Source organism: Pocillopora damicornis, chromosome 14, assembly GCF_964200805.1.
Source record: "Pocillopora damicornis chromosome 14, jaPocDami1.2, whole genome shotgun sequence".
Classification (NCBI taxonomy): Eukaryota; Metazoa; Cnidaria; class Anthozoa; order Scleractinia; family Pocilloporidae; genus Pocillopora; species Pocillopora damicornis.
In genome coordinates, this window is record NC_142683.1 from 10,230,197 (window position 1) to 10,257,474 (window position 27,278).

Genomic DNA, 27,278 nt, shown 5'->3' on the forward strand with positions numbered 1-27,278 from the left:
ACACGAGCGTGGTAACTCGTACACCCGATTTTCCTCAAATTGCATTGAAGAGCATCAAACAATTTGTCGGGATTGTGGAGTCTTTGCCATTTCCAAAGAGCTTCTCCGTTGATTCGAAGATAGAATTGCGGTTTAAACTACTTGTCGACGGCCGAGACATTTAAAAAAGCAGGGTTGACCGGGGATTGTATGAGCTCTGAAAAGAGCTCCCGATCAACACACTGCATTTCTTTAACGGTACACGTGGCAGAATTCTAAATTTTTGAGAAGATATAGTTGTTTCTGTTTCTGTTGCAAACGAAGAGTGTTACGATTAACCTGCCGTGATAAACGTTACCAATGGTTTCGTTTCCGAATTCGCTCAATCCTAAAGCTTGGGAAGTCGATATCTCAGTTTCAATGCTTAATTGCAGTGGCGTTCGCGCTATTGTTTGCGGAGGCGAAGTTTTGCATATGTTAGTACACTCGCGGGGGTTTCAAAACTCGGTCAACCGTGCTTCTCGACGTAAAATTCAGGGTGGCCAGAGGTTGCTTCAGAAGAATTCGGTAGAAAATAAAATTTAGAATAAATTTGTTTATTGAACCCTCTTCTACAAAATTCATATGCTGACAAATAGCTTCGGCAGCTAGTTGGTGAGTAAAACAGAAAAACGTAGGTGCAAGTGGGAGATTTATAGCCATTTTCCTCATTGTTTCCCTCTCTTTTCTCGGAAGACCGTTCAAATTTACCGCCAGCGGACTTAAAAAGTACCCGGATGTGTCGCGGCATTCTGCGCGATGGCATAATCTCAGTACGCTTTACAGACAACGAAAATGAAAGAAGTATGCCGGGCCCTCGACAGTTTTGTCTTAACCATTTCCTGTGATATGATTAGTCTAGACAAGACCAAAACAGACTGATGTAGCCGAGAGAGGATTTGGACGATACTTTTCATTGCTTGCTTCTTGTGGCGGCCATGTTGAAATGCGAAGGGGAAGGTAGAATAGAATTCAAAATTTCGAGAAAGACATATTTACTTCAATATCACTCGTAATTTCCACATGAATGTTAAAGGAAATGTCGCGTATTAGAAGTAATTCTGCAAGACTTTCAGCGAAAACACTTCAACCAGCTTTAGCCGCTGGTTGTCTGTTTGTTCGATGTGAAGGGCGCCCTCTAGCTTTTCTCCAGAGAAGGGCAGTCTTAGTCACGATGAGATGTCCACAAAAAAAGATCGTTTAGGTCGAAATAATTTTTGTTGATCTTAGTTTTCCCAGACTCGATAAAGTGTTCGTTTGCATGCCGAGCAGACCCATTATTTCAAATTGAATAAAATTATCATTTTTGAACAAGCTTTTGTCAGACCTTCTTACTCGACAGTCCTTTATCAAAAAATTTATAGACTGTTCTCAAGAAGGAGATACGATTATCCATGAGCTGAAACGAAAAACAAAACGACCTTTAGGAACAGTGAGAAAATCGATAGCTGGCAGAAGCCATAACACCATAACGGCCTAAGACAACAAGTCACAACAACAACGGCCGTGCACTCGGACTAAACTACATTGAGGTTTACCGGAATATTTTTCTTTTTCAGAAAAAAATCGTACATACCTCAAATTTACGTGATAGTGATAACATTTGTGTCCTCAACCGTTCTAAATAAGTCATCGCAGCTAGACTTTACATTGTGATTTCTCTTCACACATTTCAACCGACGCTATTCAAACTGCTTTTCCTTTGCTATATCAAGTAAACTGGGTCCTAAGGGCCATACACATCAAAGAAAAAAATGCGGGACTAAAATGTCGGGTTCACCTTGGTTGTAAAAAAAATTAGACCTTCCAATTTTTAAAAACTAAGGCTAACGTGACGCATGTTGAAGGCCTAAATGTAATAACTGTCCTAAATGTAATAAAGTCCTAAATGTAATAACATTTGGTCCTAAATGTAATAAAGTCCTAAATGTAATAACATTTAGTCCTAAATGTAATAACATTTAGTCCTAAATGTAATAAGCCTCTAATGCAATCGTTTAACTCCTTCAGTGCATTGTTGTTATGGCGGACATCCACCTTGAGATGTTAAAGTGGCAGCTGTTGCACCAAAAAACCGCTGACCAGTATACATATCACACTACGGGCTCGCTGATATCAATGGGCGTCCTTTTACTTGCTGGACATAAGAAATATCAGCAGTCGAAGTATGGTCCTTTGAGCGGTTTATTGATCGAGTTGGAAAAAATTATTTCCAGCCTAAAGTAGGCTTGTGCTTGGCTGGAAGCTCAATAGGATGGAATCGATTGGTACGTAATCATTAGGACTTTTTGGAAAAGAAATTTACTACAATTGATGATGAACTAGCATGTTATTGTTGATGTTATCTTTCGTGTTAAAGTCCTAAGTACTGATGCACCATTTTAGAGCAGTCTGAATGATTTCGCTGTCACATGTTAATCCAAAAGAAAAGTGTTATCATCAATAGTGTTACTGAAATTTTGCACATCTATGTTATTCAGTGTCAATTGATTTCAATGAAGCATTTGAGTTCGTTTTTAAGAATGACTTCCTTGATTTATTCAATTTTGAACCTGGGATATTGCATTTGTAGCCCTCTATGGCTTTACTCCACCTCAGTAATCAGTTCATGTACCATATGACTATAAATGGAAACTGTTGAGCTTTCCTTTTTCATTCATCTATTTATCTATTCATTTTCTCCCCTCACGGAGGGAGAAGAGATGAAGTCAAAAAATGAAATGTAGACTTGAGATCAACTGTAAAATATATGTTTTCCCAATATTTCGGTTCGGGAACTGATGAACCTGTCATAAGGGGCTAAAGGAAAAAAATGAATGGTTTATCAGACCATCAACTGACCATCATGTGTTGAATGTTGTAGCTCAATGCTCTTGCGTGGAAAAAAGGCAACAGGTCGAGACCTGTGATCGTGAAATGGAATAATATATGGTCGGTCAGTAGATATCTTGCTCTGTAAGTCACTTTATCATATAGCTAGCAGCGCGCGCGGGCAAGATGAAGTGAATCCTGTGTTCTGACTGGCTACCTGAGCGGGCATGATGGGCCTACCCTCACCCGCTTTGGATTCCCCGTATTGACCCCACGCAAGAAAACTTACAAAGTTCGTAACTTTTGGACAATATCGGCATATACATAGAAAAAAAATAAACGACCCTCTTGGGTTTATTGTGTTGCAAACACAGTTGGCTTCTCGAAAATATCGGTTCTCGAAATAAACAAGCCATTCTTGATTCTTATCAAAGCGAGATCTTTTTCTATACAATGAATCCTTTAATGATTAAGCCAAGAGAATACAAACTCTCTTGACCAAGCTTGTTCGGTCAAGATGACTGGATGTTAGCCTCGTTCTTTTTTTACCTTTTTTACGGACCGAGACTTCGTCTCAGTCCATAAAAACGCAAAAAAAAAAAAAAAAAAGAACTCGCCCAATATCCAGCCATTTTGACCTCACGCTCGGTCAATAATACTTATGAATATGTTTTATGCAGACCCATACAAATCTGGTAAGGAAAGACAGTACAAAAAATGCACTTACGAGCCCGGAATTTGTCTAACGTATAGGTCAGTGGACTTCCTTTTCCTTGTAATTTGGTTCATGAAGTGTTAACCTCAGCACTGATCACACAAGTATATCGTCAAAATCTGTTACACTTAATTGAGAGTCTGAGCCCATGATATAAAGAGAGCTATTGATCAGCGTTGTCATTGCTTTTGTGTCCGTCAATTTGATGCCAAAAGCACATCAGTATAAGGTTTTGTAGCCAATGCTTCTCAACCTACGTCTTTAGCAAATAAAAAGACCCTGATTAATATCAGCGAGCCCGCAATATGCCATGAATACAGGTCAGAGGATTCTTTGGTGCAACAGCTGTCACTTTAACATCTCAATGTTAGCCCAGTTAAACGATTGCATTGGAGACTTATTACATTTAGGACCTAACGTTATTACATGTAGGGCTTTATTACATTTAGGACCAAATGATATTACATTTAGGACTTTATTACATTTAGGACAGTTATTACATTTAGGACTTCAACAACGCAATGTTTCATGACGTCATGGTAGAGAGAAAACTATCTATGGCCCGGACTACATTTTAGAATTAAGTTTACTTGAATAAATTGTTTATTAAAACACAATGTTTTGAGCTTTCTTTTATGTTTAAACCAACTTTACACTTTTTAAATGTTTAATTTTAAATTAAAGTTGCTCAAAAACCTTTTCAGTCTATGGGGCATATTTTTGCCAAACCTAAGGATCCTGTCACGGAAGAACAACGAACCTACACTATTTATTCTATTCCGTGCAATGACTGTGATCACGAGTATATCGGACCAAACATGTGACAGACCAAACGTCAGTTTGGTGCACTTTTGAAAGAGCATCAAAAAGCAGTCTTCTTTTGCAAAAAAGAAAATTCAGCTTTGTTGGAGCAAACATGCCTAACCAACCATACAATTGGATGGGATAAGTCTAAAATTATCACCACTAATCGACGTTACCACCAGCGCCTTTGGTTGGAAGCCTCGCATGTCAACTCCAACCACGCTCCTTTAAATCGTGATGATGGCGGCTTACTTCCCGACGCCTATTTATACCTCGTCAGAAAAAAGGGCAGCTAATTAGTAAGCGTATAAAAGGACCTCTTCTTGCAGCGTTTAGATCACCCTTGATAAAGGCACTAGACAGGAGTGTCGAAACGTTGGGTCTATGAATTGTAACTTCTCGGTTACATTCATTAAATCTTGAAACCAAAGAAGCATCAAACCATGTCCGATTGTCCACCTGGTTGCCATGTGAACTTTAATATATCACACTATTTACTTGTTTGGTTTATACTGAATAATATTATATCTGCAGGGTTACTTTCACGACGAACATAGATACCCTGCGGTACATTCCCTCTAATAAGCCACTTCTCCGTTTAAATCACCTACCTCTGTTGTCGAGATTGCTCACAAGGTATCTGTATACCCAAAATAAGTCAATGCTTAAACGGTACTTGATATCGATATTTTATGTCAAAAGTAGTGTATAGATATAATCACTTTCGTGTTTGGAAAGTTTTTAACCTTCAGTGCTGAAATTCGACAAGAAGGATCCCCTACGACAAGGCTTGAAAACAGTGACGACAAATTTCTCTTTTAGATCTTTCACAAATTATGCCTTCCATCCAAGGAAAAGTTTTGTGCCACCTATTCTCGAAGATTAAAAACAATTTAAGAGCAAATCGTTGTGATATTCTCTCGCGACTTCACTGGTAGAATTGAGATCGTGGATCTTTGTACCTCGAGAATATGAACACCATATTGCAAGAAAGATAAACTTCTTTTTCGGAATTACGTGTAATCCCTTATTTATGAATTTTCAGGAAATATACTTTTCTTGGGTTTCATCGTTACTTACCCTTGAGATAGGTTTGACTATTTCTCTTTTAGTTACATGTTTTTCTTCTGGTCAACTGCTTAGAAAGAAACATTCGGAAACCACATCCATGAAATGGCATTTTGTTTGTTCCTGACTTCTCCCTTTCGACAATGTGCAACCGCTCTTCTAATATTTTGAACTTGTTATGCGTTTTTTTTTTATATTAAATGATTTTAGTGATTGTTTCAAACTTAAAAAGTTTCTCCTTTATGCCAAAAAAGACAAAAAATCCCTGAAAGTTCAAACGAACTCAAATTGTGAGTAAGTCGATTCACCAGTCCGTGTGTCACACCCAATCCATAGTCCGTAGTCCGTAGTCCATACTCCTTGGTTAATATTTTACAACTGTCTTGTTTACTTGTGAATCTGACTAATGAGTCAATTGGGAGAAAATGAAGAGGATCACTTTAGAAGCCTCCAAACTGAAGATGAGCTAAGATTACTATCAGTATGGAGTGAGAGACAGGGTTTAAATCATACAGTCCCCCATTACTTTCCAATTACTTTCCAATCATCTTTTCTTTCGACGGGTCGTCCTCTCACAGTCACCCCACTCCCCCTCGACAGTTTGTAGAAAGGATAGCCCTTTATGGTTCATGTGAAGCCCATGAAATTGGACACGACATTGGCTATGTCTGCTGCTGAAGAGAAGGTAAATATCGCCAGGATAATTTCATGATAATTAAATTAATTTTTAAAATTGCCCATCCGATCCGCTGCAGTCCAAATTTGCGAGGTAAACTAGTTATGCCGATGCCTTAAGCTTGTAAATTAGTATGTAAAAACCGTGTAATAGTGTGGCTACATGACCGGCGGCTGGTCAAGGTTTTCAAATAACTAAATGACTGGCAGTCGGGTATTTTTCCAAACTTAACGAAGAGAGAACCTGTACAATCCAAACAACCACTTTTTGTTTAGGAACTGCTAGGCGATCCCGAATTGATTTATAGATGTCATATCTCATGCTCGATTTACGTTGGGCTCAGAATACGGAGCTATCGTCTTTGACACTTAGAAATGCGGCATGATAACGGCGAAATTGGTAATTTCGTTCGCCTGTACATAAGAGCATTTCTTGAAGCCACTAAGTTTGGCGTATGGTATATATTAATACTAGCATATATTAATAGTGATTATAATACAGCCAGTAACGCAATGACTTAATGGCCGGTACCATCATGACTTAACGGTTACATTTTCGTCGGCATTAAGGGAAATTCTAAGATAGCTACTAACGCAATGACTTTTCCAGCCACATTTGGGTCAGTTTACAAGGAAATTCTATTGCCTCTAACGCAATAACTTAACGGCTTAACGGCTATATAATTACGCCGGTATACAAGGAAATTCTAAGATAGCAAGTAACGCAATGACTTAACACCTACCCTTACGTCGGTATGTAGGAAAATTCTGAGATACATGTTGCCAGTAACGAAATGACTTGACGGCTTCACTTGCGTCGGTGTAAAGGGAAATTCAAAGATAGCCAGTAACACAATGACGGCTACATTTGCGCGGTATAGATGGCCAGTAACGCAATTCCCTTTTAGCACTCCTATGGTTTTTCATTTTCCAAGACACGGATACGAGTCTTCATTACACCCGTTTCAGATTTGTTAAAAAATGTTTGTCGAGATCCAGATAGACGTAGACTATGCTTCGAATTAAAAAATTTCGTTTAGTTGATTCTAAAGTTTGCAAGACCGAACACCTAGCTATTGTCTTTTTGTACTTTGTTTGTTTGTTTGTCAATAGTGTTCCTGTTTGGGTTTGTCTCACAGCCATGGTCTGGACCAACAACAGAGTTCCTGAGTTGGTTTTTGTTTTCAATGATTGGCTTCTATTTTGTTTAAATCATTAAGTGCTTTATTGTTCATTTCTATTGTTCTTGTAAAATTATTTGGGTTAGCAAGTTTACCAAGAGTTGTAACTGCCCAAGACCAACTGGCCCATAACCCAAACATGTTCACCAATAGATTACTTAGGAGGTGTGTTGGAGTGATTAAGTGTAGTATAAGTAGTTGAGGTAGTGGTAGCAGAAAGTTGTCAATATGCTGGAGAAGAACAATTAAAGGAGAAGTCAAAAGTAGAGTCTTGTTGCCTCTTGCTGAGAAAGTCCCCTTAGTGCCTCTCTACAATATTAAATACAAGGTACTACTTCTGTTTGAAGGCATGGCCCAATCTGGCCCTCTTGCTGTTTCATAGCTCACCTCATCAGATTCCACAATCTCTACTGTGTTTTCCTCTTTCTCCTCTCACTCTTTATCAGAGCCAAAGCCATCTACTCCATCGCCTTTCTCCTTGTCTTTCACTTATCTGACACTGGCTGTCATGACTTCCGTCATTAGATTCCACAATCTCTATTGAGTCTTTCCCTTGAAAACAACTCCCTCAAGTTTGAGGGTGATGCCCAAAAAAGGGTATTGCAATAATATGCCACTTTCTGCTCTTCAAATCCACATAAAGAAATGTCCAGTGGTAACCAGTTTGATTTGGAGAGCTGATGTACACTCTGCTGGAATTTGCCCCAGCAAATACCAAATCAACCTTGTCAAAACACAATAATTTTCTGAGTCATCCATTACACAAATCTGCAACAGGCAATTTATGGCTCACAGTTATTGCTAAAAAGATTGTAAAAACTTAACTTACCTGACAGAATATTTCTTCTCTATATTTATCTAAGAAATAACAGCAAATAAAATCAACAGCTTGAGCACAAAGCAAGAATTGATGGTAATTAAGTCAGTGACCATAGAAAGTCTCGTGTGGTGCAAAATTTTTTGCCACAAGTGTGCCTCACCCTTGAGTTTCAACCTCTAATGTGTCATGAACTCCAAATTGTGGTCTTGCTCCTATTCCTCAGGGTCTCAGTGTATTCAATCTCCTCCAGATGGCTTAGCAGTTCCTCATTAACACATAAAATTTTGGATTGTAAAGATTCTTTTGATTTGAAAAATTTAGAAAAATATCTGATTGCTGGTCATTTAGTGATTTGAGAACTGTGACTGGCAGTTGTCATCAAACAATTTCTTGGTGTCGACATCCATGACTCCATCTTCTCAGCCCAGAGTAAACTAAGCATTAGCTATGAGACTCATAAATCTCCTTGAGATCACTAAGTAGTTCTCCATCAACATGTAATAGTTTGGATTCTGCATAGTTGTGAAAGTTTAAGATCAGACTGCTGATCATTTATGTAATTTGAGAATGGTGACTGGCAGTCTACCTACTGCAAAATTTGTGGATGTCAACATCCATGGCCCCATATTGTGAGCCTAGCGTTAGACACAAGATTTATAAATCTCCTCAAGATTGCTTCATAGTTCCTCATCAAAATGTAATAGTTTGGATTGTAAAAGTTCTCTGGATTATTTTATTAAGTTTTTAGATCCAACTACCAATCATTTAGTTATTTGAGAATCAACCTTATGCAAAATTTAATTTCTAAGTGTCAACAATGATATAAACTGAAACAACTATTCACCTCAGTGTTGCACGGCTTGGTAAGTATCCACAGTATCCATATACCTAAAATGACCTAAATTGACCTAACATTAGGGTATTCTAAGGTTTTTTGTTTTGGATTTTAGGTCATCTCTTGTTTTAGTAACTACAACTACTAGCCACCTCCACTTTGGTAAACAGTTATTTTTCATTACTTAAATGTGCAAAAAAATTTGTGGCAGCTAGAGGGGAGAGTTAACATATGGATCTTTGGAGTTAAGCATCAGCTGTATAGTATTTTGGTAATTGCAGGTGTAGATACACAGTATTTGTTGTAATATATCTGTCTTTTAAGTTTGGTATTTTAGAGAAGTTAAATGCTGGGGAAGTGCTTGTTGGAGATGGTGGAATGACACATGCTTTAGAGAAGCGTGGATATGTGAAAGCAGGGCCTTATACTCCAGAGTGTACAGTGGAATATCCAGATGCAGGTTGTAGTCTTCTTTTGTTGCACCATAGGCCTCAGCTATGAGGCCTAATTACAACCTCACTTTTGTGAACACCTGTAATTGAGAATATTTGAATTCATATTTAAGTGGGTGCTTGATTTTTCAAACATATTAATGGAGTAGTTTCTTTGTAATAGCAAAGTTATCTTAGAGATCACCAGCTTCCAATCTATTGACCTTCGCCTATATACGCTCTATATCTAAATAGAATTTATTTCATATCATGTCATATGTAATTTCTTTTCCGTTCTTGCTATACAGTGCTTAGAAAGGTAAGTGTTGTGTAAGAGCAAAGGTGCTTAGAAAGGTAAGTGTAGTTGTGTAAGAGCAATCACACCATCACAGTGCTCAGCTTATGGATTTAGAACCCTTTTGAATTAAATTTTTTTATTTATGCCAAAAGTGAAAGGATATTTCAGGCTAATTTTGATTTTTTGGTTTTGTGGTCATCCTACAAAGTGGAAAAAAAAGGGTTGCAAAGAAACAAAAGATTGTAAGGGTGGTTGTTTCTGAATTTAGTTAGATTCATGAATGAATAAAAACTTGCCTTAAAAAAGTATTGCAAGAGGTAAATGGAATTGATTGTCAACAGTTAGACAACTTCATCGGGAGTTTGTGCGAGCAGGAGCTGATGTTATTCAGGCCTTTACCTTCTCAATGGATGATGATATGGGCAGCTCTGAAGCTAAGCATGGGGTTCGTAGATTGTTATTAAATATTTATCAATTTGCAGTCATATGAATAGATGAAGCCCTTTCTTGAAACAGTTGGTTTTAAGAGGTCAATAATATTTTTTTGTCAGATTTTCCTGTCACAGCTTGGTTGTTGTTAAAATGAAATGTCAAACACGTGTTAAAATCCCTAAAGTTATATCTTGGTGAAGCAAACCCTAGGGTACAATAACAAGTGTCTTGTAAGGGCCTAGACCTAACAGCATATGTCTGTGATGAATTTGATTGGTTTGCAAAGTCACTTGACTTATCATTACATTTTTAATGTTCTCTATAATTTTCTTAGGGCATGGCTGTTCTTGTACCTTGAAATATCCATTGATTCATATAGCATACAGAATAAAGCCATGAAAATTGCTTAAGATTTCCTTTTAAGTTAGATTATAATATGTTGATATCCCCCTGTGAATTGTACCTCAAACAAAACATTTGAGAACTTTATAGTTAACCCAAAGCTAAAAAAAGCTAATTCAGGTAGTCTTCAGTCATGGGTATTTTGGTAAGGACTGCAGGTGCACCAAACTTCTATGGCTGAGGGCTGAGCCTAATAGGTAAAGATCACCTTGATATATAGAAACAACATGAATTAATGTGTTGTGCAATTTGGTTTTATTCTGTTTGTGTGTTTTTTGTTCATTTGCTTGTTTGAATATCCAGTGGGGGAGTTTGAGGAAATGGTTACTTTCTTGTCTCCTTGTCTGATAGAACAATCATTCTTTGCCAGCATAGAAATAGATCCCAAGAAAAATCTTACATTTTGTATATGAAATTAATTTAATTGTACAACAGAAGGTATGAATAAATGAGTATACACCCTGCAGTGAAGTAGAGTCCAGTTCTGGAAGGAGTATAGATTCTCCTGGTTGCTTTATAGTTCTGAAATCAGGATATCAAAATAAAAGCTTTTGGCTTATGGGTAACTGGCTTGTAACAACCCGTTGATAAGCACCACCACCAAAGATGCACCACCCCAAAACAAGTTCAATTCCAAAAAAGCACCTCCCCAAATATGTACCTCCCAAGTAAGCCCCATCCCCAAAATAGTTTTTGGGGATGGGGAGTGGTATTAATTTGGTAATCAGGGACTTTGGAGGTAATGTTAATTTGGTAATCTGGGCGATTGATAGCGGTATTCTGAGAACAGAGTATAGTGCCTAAAATAGAGTGTGATCAAACCTAACATGCTTTTTTAAGTTGACAAGAAACCATAACACACTTTGCTCCTGAGGAATTTTTCAAAATTAATGTTAATTCATAGTAATTTTAAGAATAATGATAACTAATAATTTAAAGGATACACGTTCAGTTTTTATATACTTGGAATCTTTCTTAGGCCATAAAAATAAATCAGGCAGCATGTGACCTTGCCAAAAGTGTCGCTCAGGAGGGAGGAGTATTTTTCGCTGGATCCGTCTGTCAGACAGCTTCTCTGTATTCACAAGGTGCTGGAAAAGAAATTGTAACGAAGAAGTTTAGGGAGCAAATTCAGATATTCATTCAGAACGATGTTGATCTAATTATAGCTGAGGTAATTTTATTTTGAAATGTACTTGTTTGAGTTAATTTTTACTGAAATCTGCATAATGAAGCTGAACACTATGGTTATTCGTTGTTAATGTTAGCGTTTTTACAGCAGATTTCTATAGCTTGTTACTACAGCGCCTGGTCAAATTTAAGTTAATCAGTTTGACTGCATGAAGACACGAGACGTTTTTCGCAGAAGGAAGGACACCTTTCACTGGGGAGTAAAATACTATCGCACTTTTCGGGTTATACCCCCTTCCTTCTAATGTTACAATAAGGTTATGTAATCTCGGAAAAGTCCCTTTTGCTCTTATTAGATATTTTACCGAGATACTTGCAACCCATTTTATGATACTCACACCAAAGAAAATAATGTCGGAATTGAACCCTTCAAATATACTGCATCCTTAGAAACTCGTGTCTCATGGGTGTTTATTGGTCGAATGTTTCTCCGACAGTTCTTTGCGAACGTAGAAGAGGCTGAGTGGGCAGTAGAAGTAATGAAGTCCACAGGGAAACCAACAGCAGTAACCTTATGCATTGGACCTGATGGCGACAGTTGTGATGTTCCTCCGGGAGAATGTGCTGTTAGACTCGCGAGGGCAGGTACGGGGAGACAACTATAAAGGTCGACTAAGGAGGTCGGAGTAGTTTGCTACCCGTGTTAAACTTTTCCACCAGCGCAGCAGCAGCTTTGAAATTAGTCGATGTTGCTCTCTTCCAGGCTGAATTTAAATACGGTACTAAAAATGCGTTTTCCTTAGCTTATGTTTCTGACCAAAAAAGATTGGTAAATGAAGAAATTTTAAGAGATAATCACAAACAAAGAAAGCAGTAGGGAAGAGGAGAGTCAAGGAGAAAACGCTTCCTTAATATTTTGACCCCAGAGAGTAGATTGCTAAGCCGCATGCATATACACTACTCTTACATTAGGCCTTGTGGTTTCAGGGGCTGATATAATTGGAGTCAACTGTCGCTTTGACTCAAACATTACTCTAATGACCATTGGTTTAATGAAAGAGGCGTTGGATAAAGAAGGTCTCAAGCCTCATCTAATGGCTCAACCAGCTGGTTACCATACCCCTGATGCTGACCGTATGGGATCTGCTCATCTGCCAGAGTCACCGTTTGGTAAGTAGTAAGCATATGTCAAGATCTAGGTAAATAACATTTTGGCCTTTTTAAATTTGGTGACTGCGTGTTAGAACATAACTTTGACACAACGTGTGCTCTGATTGGTCAAAATCTCGTATATTTGGTTGTATACCCATAGAAAACTGAAACATCTTCCCACCCTATCAAATGGCGCCACACGGGGAGAATTCCCAGATTTTTATTTGTTAACGCCAATGTTTGGAGGAAACGAAGGGTACACTTTGCACGCCGAAACCAAAGATTTTATGTGTATAACATTATCAAATTTCTTATTTAAAATGCAGTCCAACTAACTGGTTGCTTCGGTTTAATTCTCCGCTAAAGTTCCTCAAACTGCTCGCTGAGAAGGAAAAGTTGACAAGTTTTTGCATCAAGAAAATTGTAGTGAAAACTCACTAAATCTTCATTTAGATATTTACCTGAGAACAAAAGCCACTTACAAAGTGATGAGGCACCCAAGATTTATAGCAATTCAATTTACTATCCGCGATTTCAGGTTTTAATTGATACTTTTTGCCTAGTTCACGCGTTTTAATCACTTTCTGTACATTTTAACGAGGACTTCATGAAAGCTTTAATTCAAGCTAGGCAATAAGAAAAATTTGGTTGAAGGAAAATAGTGAACCGCGAGTAAACAAAATAGTTGGACGTTGTTTTATCGGTGCACACGGCTCCATGTTGTTGTCTTTCGATTTTGCCGTTTTTGTCGTGCAATAATGTTATTAACGAATTTAATATTGAGTTCTCATAATCGTAATAAATTCTAGTTGTTAAAATTTCTACAAATGACCTTTATTTTGCTGAAATGGCTCCGGAGAATATTAAAACTGCTTAATAAGTTTACCAACTTAAAAAACTTTCCGTACAGATTATCAGATCGCAATCGCAGAGGTAGGCTTATTTTGGCCTCAAAAATCGCGTTTTCTCCGTCCAAATTGAAATATTCTTTAGTAGCACTTTGTAGTTGTGCTTCGTCTTGCATTTTGCTATTTCTCGTTAGTTTTCTTTAAAATTTCTGTTTTCATTCAGCGACAACTTAATTACAGTCTTCGTTCTTCTGGCCGGAGCTTTGGTTAGTTTATCGCACTTTTTGATGGGTTTGAGAATCAACGACTTGATCAAAGACTTGATCACGAAATAAGATTAAATTTATCATTCTTTCTCACAAACTTAGCTCATATTTATGTCGAAAAGTTTATAAACCACTTGGCTACGCCTCGTATTCTCCCGACACTTCGCGTGGTTTATTAGCCGGTAAACCGATGGAAAGTCTGGTTTATTGTTTAATTATGTTAACGGAGAGGGTTATTTCTATGGACTTTTCATAGCTTGAACTTTGAAGGTTTTTCACATGATACTTTCTCAGTATCAAAAAGCGAAATAGGAAAGATGCATAGTCCTTTGAGTCAAATTTTGGGCAGGATATATTTTTATACGAACGTTTTTTACTCATCGTTGGGGTTCTAGTTACCTTAATTCTTTAACTTCATTATTACTAATTTATTTTCACGGAAGAGGGTCTTCATCCTTTGTTAACTCGTGAGCCGATGACATGGAACAGGTAACTAACTCGTTCTGCCTTTCAGCTTTGGAAGCTCGAGTTGTAACTCGCTGGGATGTACATAAATACGCTCGGCAGGCCTATGACATGGGAGTGAGATTCATTGGTGGCTGTTGTGGTTTTGAGCCCTATCATATCCGGGCTATTGCGGAAGAGGTAGGGAAAACAGTTTTTATTAAATTATTTATATGAGTGTTTGGGAACGTATCTAAGATTAATCTCCATTTGCAGTCCATCTGGTTTGTCGCACGTCGAGCTCTTCACTTGGCGGAGGGAACCTGTCTCGTTACGACCCTAAACAGGAGCTGCGACGAGGACCAAATTGATTGAGATTATCATGACTTTCGAACTCCATTAAACCAAGCGTGGAAAAAGTAACTGGGTCAAGAATTTTCCTTTAACCTGATAAGTTGAACGCGATTAAACTGACTTTGAGGCCCAATGGAGCCTCCGCTCCATGACGTGTCATCTTAGCTGTCCAACTTCCGAAAGGGAATCTCGCCGCCACGTCATCCCACAAATCAGTGTTCTTAAGAAAAAAATATCCTTTCATCTTACATAATTATTCCTGTAACAAGTGCATGATGATGATTTTAGCGACACTTTGACGGAGCGCTCCTTCTTTGCTTTTGCTTTAGTTGGCTCCTGAAAGAGGCAAGTTACCAGCCGCAAGCGACAAGCACAGTCCTTGGGGAGAGGCTCTTAAACACCACTCACAACCAGAGATTCGAGCGAGGTAATTGCGTGGGTGACAGGGTTGGGTTAGGGAGAGGGGGTGGGGTAAGTCTTCGAGGGAAACGAACAGTTAAGCTGCTTCGGCATACAAGTGCAACAATTAACGGATTGTCGTCATGGAATAGATAAAGTTAGATAGCTCGCCTAAGCGAATTTTGACTCAAGCACAAGTCCTTCGTCCGAAAAGTGGAAGATGTGAGTTATTTCTGCTTGTTTTGTTGATTGGAGGGAGAAGGTATGCTATTAAAGTAAGCATGGTAACAGATGATGTTCTTTCATTGTGAATTTTTAATTATAACTATCTTGACATCTTTATTACTCTAGAGCCAGTAGAGCCTACTGGGAAAATTTAAAACCAGCCAGCGGTCGGCCGAATTGCCCGGCATTGAGTGGACCTGGAAGACTGGGTTTATTTCAGTGAGAATGTATGGTTAATGATAAAAACGTTACAAAGAAAAAAAAAATGGAAATCGTATTTTACTTGTTGGTTAACCAATCGTTTAGTATTAAGGTTAAACAGGTGTGGTCATTACCAAGGCGACAAAGGTTAATTGTATAAAATACCAAATGCTTGCGCTTTGACAGATCAGTACTCCATACTATCAAGGTTTACATAAAGGTGCAAAACGTGAAACACGACGCACTTGAAAGTGGATCGACATAACGTAATACGTTAAGGGGGAATAAGCTAAAATGAACGCAATTGTTATCTTATCTTAGTTGTCAAGCTAAGTGAAGAGACATCGAGGTCAGATATTAATGTATGATCTTATTTATGAGGTCGCAACAAAAGGACGTCGTTTTGTATGAATAAGAATGAATGCATACATTTTTTAAGCCCAACACCTCAACTAGCTGATTGATGTTTTAAGCACTATTTTTTTAATTATTGCACCAATTAAAAGTGTGGACTACCATGTCGATGGTTTCTTATCTCTTTTCTCTTCTTACAGCTGATTCCGAGCTTAAGCCAGCTTCAAACAGTGCCCGTGAAGTTCTGAAAGTAACCAGCTTCGCTAATTTCAGTTTAAGCAGCCTCTCCTATCGCTTCTTTTGAGTGGCTACTACGCTTTGGAATAACAATTCTTTAAACCATGGACATCCGATGGCTTAAATTCCCTTTGCTTTTTAGTTAACCGTGAGAATGTTTCGCTTCGTTAGGGGACATTTGTGGTTGTTTCTTTGTGGGGATCGTTCTAGGGACAGGATGAAGGGCGGGCTTATGGTGAATAACTGATGGTTTTTTTTATTTTTTATTTTTTTATTATTATTTTTTTATTATTATTTACTTCACTGACTTAAAAGAGAAGAGAAAGGTAAAGCTGTACTTTTATGCCCAATTGACGAATTTCGGTTTCTCAAGCGTAGAAATTTGTCAGCTGGGAGTGCTGCGTGAAAAGAGAACTGAGAAAAATATAGGGAAACTTGTTCTTCCTCGTGATCAGCAAGCCCGGTAGATCACAAGTCACAAATATATTTTTCTGTACCAATAATCCTGTTTTAAACTTTACAACATGACTGGCGGACAAACCAACGACATAAAGTTTGAAAGTTTTTATAAATCACACTGTCGTTACATTGCAGTTTAAAATGTAGAATTGCAGACTAGAAGAATATTGAAAAGCATTTGAACAACTAATTGGTTGCTACTGTTCGAAAATGTCTTTAGCTGGAAAGTATTCAGGTATTTTTTTTAAACTAACTACAATATGCTCATTACATCTAAATAATCTTGTTCTTTGACTTGATTACGCATGCTTTACCATGGCATCTGCAAAATAGAAATCGCAAAGAGTATAGTTTGTAAGATTGCCTCAATTATCAGAAGAGGGTTCGAAGCAAATAGTTGCAAAGCTAAATGTAAATGGGGAGACGGGGGATTGGATCTTAAGTTTCACGCACGAAACTGATCGACAGTTTTTTTTTTTAAAAAAGGGAGAGTTAGAGAAAGTTTTATTTGTTTGGCTCACCTTCCTCTCTCTTGCGAAAGGTAATTAGCAATATTGAAAATAAAATGAAAATGCTTTTAACTTAACAAATAGGCAATTAAGAAAAATTCGAATAAAAGATATTTACGAAATAAAACAAACGGAATCTTCTGTTTTTGTTTGTAAGGCAGAAATTTTTAGCGGCCAACGTACTTATAAACTATACGCTCATATGTAAAGAAACTGTACGCTTGCTATGTGATTGGTCGCTATTGATAATCTAATGGAACACAGACAGACAACTGACTTGATCACGAAAACCTTTTTGCTTGGTATTCTTTTGGTGATGGTTTGTAGATTATCTCGCGTGTGAGCAGACAAAATTGTCGAGAAATGAGCACTTCATGACCACAATGATAACAGTTAAGGAACTTAAACTAGAACAAATCTTCGAAAGCTTGAGATTGAAGTTATTGTTTATCTCTATTTAGTCTTTAAAAAATTCATTCCATTTTAACACATTACTAGGGCATCAGTGGTGCACTAGATCACTGCTCGTATGCTATTACGTTGTCTCTTTTCTGCCACATTTTTACTTCTGTGATCTTTAACTCAGGCACAGACGCACGACGCTTTTATTTTTTCTCAGTTTCAGTATGAATACATGATTTAAGAAGCCAAATGTTTTACTAGGAAAGACTTGCTGAACCTCAAGTTTTGCTAGATGTTAAATATTTGCTCTACGACTGTCAAATAGCAAATTTTACTCTAAACGTTGATTTTTAGCTTACATTGATACGTTGTTCGAAAACTAGCAAGGGAAACGCCAGTGCCCTATTTCTTACCTCGGTTATCCGATGGCCTTACTCTCTATAAAACTCTCGCAGTTCCTCTGTTCCGAGCCTCCAGTTGTCTCTTTGATTAAATTTTCTCCTGTTTTCTGCAAAGCTGATTTTTCTTCGGTTTTTAAACAATTCTTCAAGTTCGTTCTGTAACGGTACGAACGCTTTTTTCCCCACCCTCAAATGGCTTGATGTCTCACTTGTTAGTAAAGCGAAAACAGCGAGAAAAACCAGAAATGCAGCATTTTTCTTTGTAGAAGCCATTTATATCTCACTAGACCTTGAAATCAGAGATAAAAGGAAATAATATTTTGATTTTTGAACACAAGAAATTGATTATTTTCCAAAATTTACCTCGACAGAACACCTTGCCTTTCAGCGTTCCCTCCGATTTTCAGAAGAATTAAATCAGGTTAGCAGAGTCAGTCTGTTTTATGTCATCAGTTGAACACGCTGATTTTCATATGCTGACCGGAAAATGCTTCTTCAATTTTCGGAGGCCGATTTTTTCTTAAACAGCTTTAATTTCTTTGTTTGTGGTCGTTCTTTCCTTTCAGACAGCTGTGCGGCGAGTATTTTTGCGTTTCTAGAAGGAAGTGATTGTGTCGGAAGAAATAATATTTTTTTGCAGGTTTACTGTCTTTAGACATCTTAACGTTGGTTGTGTTTTCCCTCTTTTTCGTTGTTTGTGTTTTTTTAAACTGAATAAAACTGAAGAGCTCACCTTTTTCTTAGACTCGAAAGATGATTCCTGTCGTTATTTGTTTTATTGATATTGAAAGCTCGGAGTTAGGTTTGATTTGACTAATTTCTATGCGGAAATACGACCAAAACTAAAAACATCAGAGTTAATGTGTGTAAGTCAATGCAACGGTTATAATTATAACATTAGTGTCAGAAAATGGGATACACGAGTGCGATTCTGTTGCTGTCAAATGTTTAAGGTTCCGTAAACTTTTGATCGTTTCATGCTGTGTTATTGCTCAACATTAATTTTGCACAGTAGCCCTTTCCTCTTATCTAAATTGACGAATAAAGTAAAATATTTTTCTATCTTGTGGATTTAGCCGCACGCTCTTTTAACTTTGCGACTTAGTTAAACAAAATAAACGTTTAAAATTTACTGTTTAATGCTCATCATTTATTACTGTCAAACTTTGTTTGGGCAACAAAACGGATACGAATCAGTGAAACATATCTCAAAGCTCTCATTTAAAAACTACATTAGCAGTGTACATCTTACAGTGAAAATTATGAAGAAAATTCAAACTAAGTCGCGAAATACGAAAGCGAGACGGTAATTAAAAAAGGTGCTTGAAAAAGCAAAGCAAGAATGTCGCTTAGATTTTGTAACCTTTTTTCATATGAAAAACTGTTTGCGAAAGAAAAGCTTCACAACTAAGAATCCCTCCTAAATTCTATGCTATTCCTGATTAAGGATAGGAAAGGAAGCCTTAAATTTTTTTTCACAATTTTAATGACGGAGGTTTCTCAAGACTAAAACAAATTTAGCTATGAGACAATCTTTAAATTTTGCGTTTTGATTTTATTTTCTTTTTCTTCGGCTTTTTCTTGAGATATTCTTTGTTACTGTGTATTATTTCCTAAGAGTTTCCGATGTGTTTTGTTGATAGACAAACGAAGCAATTGCTTGTAATGATAACTGATTGTAAGTGCACTACCGCTTAGGAAATGAAAGTTATTTTTCTATCGACTCTGTGTTTACCTTAAGCACGTGCCATTTTTAATTTCCTGAGTTGTAAAAACTGGAATATTCAAGGTTTTATTAACTGTTAGATATGAAGCTACACCGCCTTTAATTAGAAACGTAAATGTAGCTGTGTGCATAGGTAAATACATAAGGAAACTCCAATTTGGTACTTTTGTTATGCGGCAAAAGAAGTGCATTAAAGTCCCAGTCAAGGCTATCCGCTTTGTATACAATATAAGATAATAGCTCAGTCTAACCATGAAAAATATGAAATGAATTCACGATGACTTACTGTTTATTTTTCTTGGCTATAGAATTGTTTTTTTTTGTCTTGATTACTGGTAGAGAAAAGGACATTAGGACCCTACATAACGCTCGGTTTGATTCACGCAAACAACTTAGTCGGTTTTTCTCTCGATGTGCTTACTGTTAATTTTCGGGGGCCAATTTATTCAGGGTCATAAATTTTATTTCCTTTATTTGTAGAAACTGTGACACAACATTTTTACATATAGACCAGTCTAAAAATATAGATGACTTTCCTCTCGATTTTGTCGAGATGAATGAGAGAGTTACATGGGAAGACTTTAGATCGGAACACGCACTGTGATATCCCCGGGAAGAAAGGCAGACTGAGGCTGTCAAAACATTCAAATGAACATTTGGCGCTTTTTCGTGTCTTTTGTTACACCAGAGGTAATTAAATAATATTTCAAACATTTTCCAACGATCCCATTTACCCCAAAACTTACAGCTCCTTGTAACAAAGTGAAGTGACAATTCTTGACGATTTAATCGACTGAAAAATGAGGTAAATTTTTTCTTTCTTTTATTACTGTTTTTTTTTTCTTTTTTTCAAAGTGAGAGGCATTACATTCCGTCCATCAGATTTTTAATTCACTCTTTAAAAAGGATGTCTTTCTTTTCGGTACTAATTTGCAGAAACTGAATTAAAGTACCGGATATTTTTTTTGTGAACACTAGTATATTTAGTAAACTTAAAACTAGAACATCTTAACAGAAGCTTTTGAATTTACTTCTCAATAAGAAGTCCTCTAATGTTAGAGTTTCAAAAGATGCAATCGAACCATAGTCGTCCCCAGTGGTGGATCCTGACCTTGAGCTAAGAAGGGGGGGGGGCGTTTTTTGTCGCTTACCCTGTCGGTTTTTCTTCCTTCTGCGAATTTTTTTATCCAAAATAAGGAAGAGGGGGGGCCCTCCCCTAGATCTGCCACTGGTCACCTGCAATAACAGAACAGGCGTACTAAATAGAATATAGGTGAGATTAACATCATCCTATACTTGTCTATCGTAATCCTGCAGCTAGATGATTTACAGTCAACTTGAAAGAGACTTTGCACTTTTCTTCTTTATCAATACACATGTTTTAAGGTTAGTTTTATTTGTATTTTGTATATTCTACTGAGCCACTAACTGACAAAGTTAAACCGATTACCACATGCTACGTTTACGAGCAATGACTGAAACATTGGTCAAAACTGAAAACCTTCACATTAAGTTTGTTGGTTCTAAATTTCTAACAGCCCTTTCTCTCACCACCGAAAAGCTGAAAATTCAACTTCAGAGCCCAAATGTGAGGTTAATACACTAAATTACATCCTAAGTCTTTACAATAACAGTTAATCTATTTTGGCTGATGACCTTCAAATTGCTCACGCCTGAATATTAAGGCAGTGTTGTGGAAAAAGATTTGAGCAAGCCGTTCACCAAACTTTATGTTACATTGGCTCCTGACGTAGACTATAAATTAGCTTTGTGGTCTTCGTGGTTCCGTTGCAATCGTTACTGCCTTAGTAACATTTTTAAACCAAAGACGCAAATCAAGTAAGAATTGACAAAATATTGTCATCTCAAGGTTTGTCACACAATTATCATCTTTCGAAGCCTTTGAGCACAAAAGTACAACAGTTTCGGAGAAACTTAACTGCGAGTAGAGCCCTAGCGGAGCATTTTCAAACAATGTTATGCACATTTTATCTCATCTAAAGACTTTCCATTCATGGCGGCGTCTGGAGATCCCACGTCTTACCACGTTGTCTCATTTATTTCCACTATAATGCTTTTTGTCGTGATAAATGCCAATTTTGTTGTGGATCGTGAATTAAATACCTGAGCGGGGGCACCTCTGGATAATACACGCGCTGGACGCGGAAGGACTGGAAGGAAAAAAGTCAACCAAATGGCTTCAGAGAGGTAGCGAAGAAAAATGGTACAGAAGAAAACATGGGGGGGGGGGGATGTAAGTAAACTTGAAACGTTGAATTTATCGTTCTTGCAATCTTTTTTTGTAAATTCCTTCTTTTGACACAAGATGTCAATTAGCCGATAAAACGAAGTAGATAATTATTCTACTATTGCTTCAGATTCGAGAACGTCCCATATCCTACAATGTACCCATCGAAAATAACCTTTATTATTTTTCGTATTTGTCGTTAGATTACCAGTACTCACGGTCGTTTTGTATCCAGCTTGGTCGGTTCGTACCTAGTCAGTTGAGTCGTTTTGTACCCATACTAATAAAGTATGTTTTCCATGTTAAGTACCTTTAAAATAAAAATAGCATAAATAAATGACGAACAATAAACTAATTTATTACCGTTAATACCATTGGCAGGAAAAAAAATCACACTTTCACCAGCTGTCATGGTTAAGATAGTTACAAATATAAACAATAGACTGTTCTATTAAAAATATCACTCTCACCTTGCGCTTTTTGTCGCGAAGGTCTCAAACATACACAGAATTTTGCTTGTACCTTACACGTTAACTTGTTGTAGGGAACAATCGACATCTGTTCATGCACTCGCGCTAGCAGCTCTTGATGTATTTTGATTTCGGGTCCAAGCCGGCTCAAAATGGGTACGAATTGACCGAAATTGGGTACGAAACGACTGGGTACGTAACGACTGGATACCCGGTGTTAAGCTTTTACCTCTGACTTTTTCTCCATAATGGACAACTTTATTAAAACTATTAGAGGTAACATACCTCTAACTATTTTGTGGTTGCCCCAGTATCAAAAATTGATCTTAAAGGAATTCTTTAAACGATCACTATTTGTAGACTAAGGAGGTTGTAAAGCAATACACTCTTTGGACTGCCGAGATAGTTGGGCTAGGCCGAATTCTCTTCGAGGGAATGTGAAACATTCGCCTAGCTTTTATTACTCGCAGTTGCTGCCATTAGTAAAAGGTACCTGACAAATAGCGTAACAATTAAGTAACAATTCTGTTTTTTCCTTTCCTAGCATCAGTCGATAGAAGAATGGAAAAAAAGGGAGATAGATGAAAGGACATCCATTGTTCCTTGAAAGAGAACTCCACGAAAAAATAAAACAAACTAAGAGCCTGTTGGTGAAATAGAACTAAGCGAGAAAAATCCCACTCTGAAAATGAATCGTCTCTATAAGAATGGAAATAAAATATTATGTACAGACGACGAGCGAACGCAAATTGCATTGCTCGTACAGTAGGGTGAAGGAGGGCTAATACTCAAGACTCCTTTCAGAATTTACGAGCACTCTTTCACCTTTTCTCAGAAAGAACCTCTTTATTCACACCTATTTTCACGCCTAACCTCTAATGTCTCATTCATAATTTTCTGATAAAAGGAACTTTGCCCTATTTGACAGAGACGAAGTCGAAGATTAATCTGAGCAGGCTGTATAGCCCAGTAAACTTAGGTACTGACTGTTATTTCACCTAATCGCGGGCCGGGAAGTTGTGTCTTATAAATTAAGCTTGTGCAATATATCTTAATATTATTGTTTATGTTGCTGTTTTGCAATCCTCTTATTCAAAAAGGAATTTAATGATGACAATATTAATAGTGATAAAGATAAAAATCATAATGATGAAGGTGATGATGATGATACAATGATAACAATGATAATAATAGTTATGATAATATTGAGTAATAGTAAGATATCAAAGACATAACACGTTTTGCCGTCGATTAGTTTAAAATTATTGTCATTTTTGACACACAAATCGATTTTTGATCAAGTCATATTCTAAAATTAGTACGATGTTTACAGGGAAAATTTGAAATTGTTAAAGATCTGTCTACTATCCGTTAAATAGCTCAGAAAACCTTTTCTGACCTACTTTTGAAGATGGAAAAAAATTGGTTTTCCCCTCCGTTTATATTTGTTAGAAATATGTTAAAATTGTGTTGGCATTAAGGATGTACTTCACTACTGTCAACACAATCAAGTGTTTAAAGGACCATTTTCCGATAGTGAAGTACTTGACAAGAAGGATATGACCACTAAAATTGCTTAATTGACGTGCATTCTATTCATTACCATACAAACAAAACCATTAGCACCAATAAGTGGTTATAACAGGAGTTCCTGATGTGTGAAGTGGTTAAGTGACTATTTCTTCACGAGTTAACCTAAAAGCCAATAAAATAAATTGTTTCTTTTTTGTCTAAGGTGTAGGCAATCTTGTACTCCGGTTGTTAATTTGATGAAGACTGTTTTTTTCCTTTATGATGGTTACTATAAAAAACTCAGCACGAAGCGATTCTAAGTACAGATTTCCACGTTTTCCGAGTGTGCTTGCAAAAGTCAATGTTCCACAGAAGTGCCCCTAAATTTAGCAAACTTGTCTTGATTGGCTACTGAGCCGAACATTTGTACCTATTTCACTGCGTGGTCTTTGTAATTCAATCCCATAAGAAGGAAAGGTAGCGGAAAAAAGGAACAGCAGCCAGAGGCTTCAACACCTACATCTATCAGAAAGATCTTCACGAAAGTTCAGCGTCAAGACACCAGAGCGGAATCTTATATAGAATCCAGCGCACCAAGACAGACCAGACAGTGTGCGGCTGCACATCGTAAAACACAACTAGGTAAGTGAAATTGGTTTTTAAATAAGTGACAACTTCTTAAAAACATTTAGTCGTGTTTAGTTACTGAAGATGTTCCTACTTTTTCCTTTTTACTTATGTGGGGTATAAAAACTAAAATCGCGTATATTTGGAATTTTTTGTGTGTGCTGGTTTTATGCTTTTTCTGTAAGCTATTTCTTTTCCTGTTTTGCTATTCGGTCATCAGCTGAGGCACTGTAAAAATTCTAAATAATTCACCGGGTTCTAAACACCTTTTTTCTTATTCACTTGAAATTCAATTCGAGAATTGAGACTAGTAAAGAAAGGATACAGTAAACGTGGTGACAATAAAAACCGATAGTCAAATTGCATTGGTCCAGGAGAGTGTCAATATGCTTGATTTTCCACAAATCATACGACCAAACGTGTTACAAAATAGATTTTTGTCTTACGCGGGATGTTATCATATTCAGAAAACTGATTCATTTTCTTTCTTCAAAGGAAGCATCCTTCATGGCGTCAAGAAGCTATTTTTGTCATTACATCGTTGCTTTCTCTGTTACTACATTCTTATTGGGTGCGGTGAGTGCTCATTTCAAAATAGGCCGTGAACAACACAAGTGGTCTGAACATCTCCGTCCTTGGCAAATGCGTCAGCTAAGCGACCAAGAAGGACTTACGAAGGAGAGTGCATCTGATTGGCTACAAAGGAATAGCAACAAAATTGACACAGAAGAAAGCATCGAGAAAGAATTGTAGGTAGAATTATTGTACGTAGAATTATTGTACTACACAATTACAAGTATATTGTAACACGAATAATGATGCAAAGTTTCATGATTGAACCCTTAACTAGACATAAATATAGTTATGAGAAAAACCGAAAGTGTCTTGAAACAAAAAAAATTCTAGACTAAGAGCCGTCTTCTTTGACCAAAAAGCGCAGATTTAAGAAAAATTCTGGTTGTTTAAGGGTATAATGTAAAGGGCCATGTGCTTGGTTGGTACAAAGTTTGTAGTTTTAGTTTTGTTGGTCTCAATTGTAAAGTAGATCTTACATTGTGAGTGTACGTTAGACAGTGTCGATCAATATGAGATGCTGGTTTCCTTGAAGTTCTGATAAGTTTCCTTAGCGCCAACAGCAAGATTTAGTAAATATAAAATCATGAATTGATATTTAGCGTTAAATTTCTCCCTCTCACTGAACAGAATTTTAAGTTTTTCTGTTTTGAATTAGTCTATATTTTTATATTATTATTTCAACTACAGACGTAGCACTCCTGAAACACATAGGAGAAGATTGTTGGAACATGTTCATCCCAGCTACCTGAAGAGGTAAATATACATGACTATTGCTGTTCGACTAGATTTTCTATGGGAAAGAAATCTCTGATTCTGGAGAACAATGTACTCGATGAGACGATGTCTGAGTTATCAAAGGATCGACATCATCGAGTAACTTTTATATTCATAATGGCTGCCCAGCACCGTTATTCAGCTGTATTTGTTTGTATTTTCAGTCAGCAGAAAAAACGGAAACAATTTTAACTTGGTGAATGAAGATGTTGCTAGAGTGGAGAGACTTCCCAGCTGTGAATGGAAGCCTTATTATCGGCTTAAAGCAAACATGTTTTATTTAACGAAGCCCGCACATGATGGAAATCATTACATGTATCAAGCTGTATAGAGATCGAAATAAAAAACACCTTGTGGATAAGTGACTGTACATGAGTTGAGTTTGGGGCAAGGGAACTAGGAGTGCCACAAAGATTTGGTATTCACATTAGCTTTAATCTCTACATCTTCACCTTTACTCAGATTGCTTTACTTCAGCTTTTCAATCATATTTAAGCAAAGGATTCTAAAACGATACACACTTTTCAGCCCAGGAGTCCAACTTTTGATTGAGTTTCAAGGTTTCACGTAGGATTTGGCTGTCAGCCGATCATGCACTCGTGTTTAAATCAGGTTGTTCTATTTTATTTTGGATGATCAATATTTCTTGACAAAGCCAACAGGGCCTTTCATTTTCTTACACCTATTTGGGAACAGTGGCATGGGTTCTTTTGGCACCGTCATCATCATCGTCATTATCACTAGTCATGTCAGAGGGGATCACATGCGCCCTATTACCCCAATCCCTTCCCCCCTCCCCACCTATGCCTTTGCCTGTAGCTCTCTTAACGAGCTATTGATGGAGAATATGCAAATCACTTCCCAGTTTTCGTTCCTATGTTATATCCGATTGCAAAACTTTTGAGTAAAGTTTACTGTGCTTCCAAATGGCTCAGCTACAAGAACCTGACTGGCTCAGTTTGTGGCTTACCTTGGCACACGTTTGATATTGAGTGGTTCTTTTCGCCCAGTTTTCATGACGGTTTCCGATGAGGAAACACTATAGATTTTAAACCTGTCAGCTGTTATAAAACTGCCAAACGTTCAACTCAAACACGCATGAATTTGACCTAATAACCCTCTCACGAATGTGGTTTTGAACATTTAAAGATTGAAATGAAAGTCTGGTCTCTATGGTTAAATGCTATGAGTATGATTAAGGACCCACACATTCCATCTTGTGCTAATACATGCTTCCTGCAGTGACGTAATCAGGCCTAAGGTGCGCAGCCATCTGCTCGCTTTACACCCTCAAGCAGAGCTCTAGGCATTCTTGTATCACTGCGATAGTTTGAGCTTTCCTGGCTGGAAATAAGTGACGCCCCTTGTAATATCAGCACGAAATTGGTAGCATACAATACTGTGGTCAGGAACAAGTACTTTCACAAAAGGCTGAGAAACATCTTTTCATAACGTTAGCGGTGAAATAAGACA

General features: G+C 37.3%; 3 protein-coding genes across 7 annotated transcripts in view; 2 read left to right on the forward strand and 1 right to left on the reverse strand.

Moving 5' to 3' along the window:
• Positions 1 to 27,278, reverse strand: part of LOC149034363 (uncharacterized) — a 158,525-nt gene that overhangs the window by 109,348 nt on the left and 21,899 nt on the right. The gene's annotated exons all lie outside the window — the stretch shown is intronic.
• On the forward strand, positions 5,849 to 16,032 carry LOC113673312 (S-methylmethionine--homocysteine S-methyltransferase BHMT2). Of its 4 annotated transcripts, none has more exons than XM_027189705.2 (9): positions 5,849 to 6,101; positions 9,252 to 9,387; positions 9,998 to 10,101; positions 11,470 to 11,664; positions 12,119 to 12,266; positions 12,609 to 12,791; positions 14,402 to 14,532; positions 15,015 to 15,112; positions 15,436 to 16,032. In XM_027189705.2, exons 1-9 carry the CDS (start codon positions 6,039 to 6,041, stop codon positions 15,530 to 15,532), a joined length of 1,155 nt encoding a protein of 384 aa, XP_027045506.2. In that variant the 5' UTR covers positions 5,849 to 6,038; the 3' UTR covers positions 15,533 to 16,032. The 4 variants fall into 4 exon arrangements, with proteins under 4 accessions (XP_027045506.2, XP_089049740.1, XP_089049741.1 ...); XM_089193614.1 differs by having other exon boundaries at positions 5,962 to 6,101; positions 12,594 to 12,791; XM_089193616.1 differs by having other exon boundaries at positions 5,988 to 6,101; positions 9,265 to 9,387; positions 12,594 to 12,791.
• LOC113673303 (uncharacterized) lies at positions 23,775 to 26,166 on the forward strand. Of its 2 annotated transcripts, none has more exons than XM_027189695.2 (4): positions 23,775 to 24,470; positions 24,955 to 25,204; positions 25,719 to 25,784; positions 25,970 to 26,166. In XM_027189695.2, exons 2-4 carry the CDS (start codon positions 24,963 to 24,965, stop codon positions 25,995 to 25,997), a joined length of 336 nt encoding a protein of 111 aa, XP_027045496.1. In that variant the 5' UTR covers positions 23,775 to 24,470; positions 24,955 to 24,962; the 3' UTR covers positions 25,998 to 26,166. The 2 variants fall into 2 exon arrangements, with proteins under 2 accessions (XP_027045496.1, XP_027045495.1); XM_027189694.2 differs by having other exon boundaries at positions 24,042 to 24,470; positions 24,951 to 25,204.